At 46.9% G+C, this 4,331-nt stretch overlaps 1 protein-coding gene across 3 annotated transcripts in view; it reads left to right on the forward strand.

Moving 5' to 3' along the window:
• Positions 1 to 3,644, forward strand: part of Stat2 (signal transducer and activator of transcription 2) — a 21,904-nt gene extending 18,260 nt beyond the window's left edge. The window contains exons 23-25 of one of the 3 annotated variants that reach the window (XR_003837798.1): positions 1,552 to 1,841; positions 2,039 to 2,285; positions 2,724 to 3,644. Coding sequence is in view for 2 of the 3 variants with exons in the window: in XM_029482651.1 (XP_029338511.1) it covers positions 1,552 to 1,841; positions 2,039 to 2,178 (430 nt within the window). In the remaining variant the exon portion in view is untranslated. Of the gene's footprint in view, positions 1 to 841; positions 1,842 to 2,038 lie in introns of those variants that run through there. The other 2 variants (XM_029482651.1, XM_029482652.1) reach the window with 2 other exon arrangements.
• The last annotated feature ends 687 nt before the right edge of the window (positions 3,645 to 4,331 follow it).

Raw genomic sequence — 4,331 nt, forward strand, 5'->3', positions numbered from 1 at the left:
GCCTCGAACTCAGAAATCCGCCTGCCTCTGCCTCCGGAGTGCTGGGATTAAAGGCGTGCGCCACCACGCCCGGCTCATGATTTTTATATGTGGCAGATTATACATATCTAGTTTAATTCTTCTGCAGATGGATTTCCAGTATATTGAGGAGACTGTACTTTGTGTGTGTGTGTGTGTGTGTGTGTGTGTGGTGTGTATATATTTGTCACCTTCATTAAAAAATTAGCTCTAGATTCATGGATTTATTTCTGGGTCTACATTCTGTTTCCTTGGCCCATATGTCTGATTTTATGTTGGTACTGTACTATTTTGGTTACTATATCTTAGTATTATTTTATTATGTGAGCTGTTGTTTTGAAACAGGGTCTCATATATCTCAAACACACTATATGGCTATGGCTGGCTTTGAATATCTGATTCTCCTGCCTCTTCCTCCCGAGTGCTGGGATTAAAGGGCTGGAATGACAGACATGTATCACCATGCCCAGCCTCCAGCTGTACTAAGGGTTTTTTGTGAGTGCATATAAAGTTTGTTCCTTGGGAGAGTGACATTTGGTAGAAATTGCATTAAATCTATAAATCATTTTGGATGATATCTAGAATTCTGCTCTTTTTTCTTCCTTTTGTTGTTTTTTGTTTTTTTGTTTTTTTGTTTTTTTTTCGAGACAGGGTTTCTCTGTATAGCCCTGGCTGTCCTAGAACTCACTTTGTAGACCAGGCTGGCCTCAAACTCAGAAATCCACCTGCCTGTGCCTCCCGAGTGCTGGGATTAAAGGCATGTGCCACCACGCCTGGCTTAGAATTCTGCTTTTAACCATCCTCTTGCCTCTATTACGTGTAGTTGTTCCCACTTATGCGACAGTCTTGGGGCTAGAGAGGCAGCTCAGCAGTTAAGAGCAGCTGGCTGTTCCTCGCATAGCACCTGGGTTCAGTACTCGGCACCCACAAGGTGGCTTACAACCATGGAACATCAGGGGATCTGATCCTCTCTTCTGGCCTCCACATGTATCAGGTATGTATGTGGTATACATACATACACACAAGCAAAATACTTGTACACAGAAAATGAAAACTAAAACCTGTAAATAATAATCTGAGATTTACCCAATCACTAAATGAGAGGATTCAAATCCTAACAAGCCTGGTTTCAAGGCCAGATGTGGCTAGTGCCTCTAATGCCAGTGCTTGGGAAGTGGAAGGCAGAAGTTCCAGTCTAGCCTTGCTTATGTAGAGATTTGAAGGCCAGCCTCTGCTACATGAGACTCTGTCTCCTAAAATCTTATGATAAAGCCCATGGTCTTTACCCCTTTGTTCCCCACCACCACCACCCCGGCAGGGAATCTCACTCACTATGTAGACTAGTCTCAAACTCAGAGAGCTCAGCCTGCCTCCTCCTCCTCCTCTTCCTGAGTTCTGGGATTAAAGATGTGCACAGCACACCTAGCTCCTTAACATTTTTTTAGGCTAGACATATAGCCCCTGCTTGCTCTATGGTCCTCACTTTATTTCACCCACTGAGTCTTGTCCCATTGTCTGTCCTGGTACACCTAGACAGGTGGACGAGCTGCAGCAGCCTCTGGAGCTCAAACAGGATCCAGAGTCGTTAGAAGTGAATGCAGAGCTCTTGTTAGCACAGGAGTTGCCGTCAATGATGCAGACTGGGCTGCATCTGGGCACAGAGCTGGAACTAGACCCCACACTGAGTATAGCCCCACAAGTCCCACTGGAGCCAGCCCCACAAGTCCTGCTGGAGCCAGCCCCACAAGTCCAGCCTGAGGACCTGCAGAAGGAGCCACCTTTGCCTGACGACCTGCAGCAGATTAGCACGGAGAATATGAAAAGTAAGTGATCTCTCACCATTGCCAAAAGGTGAGCCCCAAACTCCTCCTTCATCTCCTGGCGATTCCTTTTGATAGGAAATGCAAGGGCCTCCCCTGTCCTACCCTGGGCCTTCATTTCCCCAGAGTCCCTTCAGCCCCAGAAAGTTGGGAGTTTCTAACTTGTATCAGGGCCTGATGTTTCTCTCTGTGTCCTCTAGTCTTAAGCAACATAAATATTGAATACATCATGACCAACGAAAACCCAATGTTGGCTGACGAGAGCAACATAGATGAGACTTACACATCCTGCCCCAGCCATTTTGACGTGGATGGACTCTTGATACCTTCTGAGGACTAGGAGCTATGTTTCTGTTTTGTCCCTCCTAACTCCCACATCAAGATGTTGCTTCCGACAGTGGGGATCGGGGCCTTCTAAGCTGGTTTACGTGAACTTTGGAATAAGAGGTAAAATCCTAACATGGTTTTGAAGGTGCACCAAAGAGTCAGAACAGACACTGGCCATAGTCTTTCTAGGATCCTGAAGCTACCTACCATGCTGGGAGACGCAGGGGTCTTGAGGGCCAGTCAGGACATTTGCGAGGTCCTTAGAGGGTCTGGGGCAGTGGTGTCTTTCCAGGTTGGAACGACTTTAATGTTTTGATAATTGGCTAAGTTGGTGCAAAGCAGCATCGGGCCTTTGTGGGGAGTTCAGACATGAATGGAATTCTGTTCTTCCTCCTCCATTGCTACCCTGGGTCCTGTCAAACCCAGAACCCTGCCGTGGTAGGCAACCACGGTGGCCCTGAGCCACACCCGGGCCCTTCAGTTCTCTCTTCCAGTTACGTCAGGTGTACTCCCTTCGCTCCTGACTCCAGTTCTATAAATTTCCTTCTCTTCCTGTAGAGGCTGAGGGCTGTCTGCTTCAGCCCACCATGTGAAACAGAATTCATGCTAGCAGCTCCCTTGCCATGATCAATTCCCCACCTACAAAGTAATCCCGACATTCTCATGAAGATGTGAAGCTCTACCGCTCTAGGCCATGCCGTCTCTACCTCCCCCAGCGCTTGAGAGAATCACTCCTGGAGGTTTGAATGGTTTCTAAGCACTTGGGAATTACTCCTTATAGTACTCAGTAGAGCTAAGAGCTTGAAGAGAATTTAGCTATTTTATTATTTTATGAATAAGAGTGCATCATTTCTTTTGCACAGTGTTTTGTTAACATGAAAGAAAGAAAGAAAAAAATTCTGTTCCTTAGGAGTGACCTAGGCAAGGACCAGGTTCCTTGGGTCTCAGAACCTTGAAGGTTTATCAGACATCTTTATGCTTTAGCCATTGTTGGGGAACCCAGGAGGCAATTGCCTTGCCACTGCTCTAAGGTGTGCTTGTGGTACAACTTGTGGGAAACGAATGTGAGGACCTGCACTGTGGCCGTTCTCTAATGGCGCATCAGAACAGTCCAGGAAGGGGTTAATAATAACTGGGACAGGGGACAGCAGTGCCATGCCCAGCCTCAAAGGTGGCACGAGCCAACTAAGAACCAAGGAGTTAGACGAAGAAGATACACACAGGAGCAGAAGAAGCTCAAGGAGCCAGAAGCAAAAGTCGTGAGAAAAAGGTGCCCGGCCAACAGGTGAAATTAAGAAATTCAGCAAAACCAAGGCACAACAGCATAGTGGGACCAAGAGAATGGCACTGCTTCTTTCTGCTCCTTTGTAAGTCCCTGGTTCTCTGCTGTACCATCTCTCACCACACTCTGAATAGTTAGAAAGAACTGTTGTCCTGGAGTCCTTCGTACGTCATAATAAACTTTTGTTAAAACAACAACAAAGATACTGTGGGAGTGTGCCTTCTCTAAACTCTTGGACTTTCTGTTCCTGAAAGTCATTCCTTAGAGACAGAAAGGCCAGCAACGTACAAGCATTAGGTCATCAACTGGGGCTTCTCTCAAACCCACCCCAGGACATTCCTCTTGTCATTCCTTCCTTCCCCTGTTTGACACAGCAGTTTATGTCCCTTGGACTGTCGAGGTAGAGAAGGGACAGGCATACAGCTTCGTTATTACTGAGTAGGTGGCAAAGCCAAGACATAAACCCGGATCTGCCCAGGCCAGTGCCTACAATCCCAGTGTCTGGGAGGTAGAGGCAGGATGAGGAGTTGAAGGCTCAGCCTAGGGTACGTACTGAGTTTCAGGACAGTCTCAGATACAAGAGTCCATGTCTCTAAAATATAAAATGAACATGATCCAGGCATGGTTTAATCTTAGCACTTAAGAGGCAGAGGCAGATGGATCTCTATCAATTCTAGGCCAGCCTGGTCTTCAAAGAGAGTTTCAGAACTGCTGGGGCTGTTACACAAAGAAAACCAGTCTTTAAAACAAAACAGAGAAAACCCAACAGTCAGTGGTGGCTCGAGCTCTTAATGAGAGCACTCTGGAGGGAGAGGCAGTCAGTTTCTGAGTTCGAGGCCAGCCTGGTTAAAGACAGGGATAGGCAGGGCTAGGCAAGGCAGGGC

Source organism: Mus caroli, chromosome 10 (genome assembly GCF_900094665.2).
Source record: "Mus caroli chromosome 10, CAROLI_EIJ_v1.1, whole genome shotgun sequence".
NCBI lineage: Eukaryota > Metazoa > Chordata > Mammalia > Rodentia > Muridae > Mus > Mus caroli.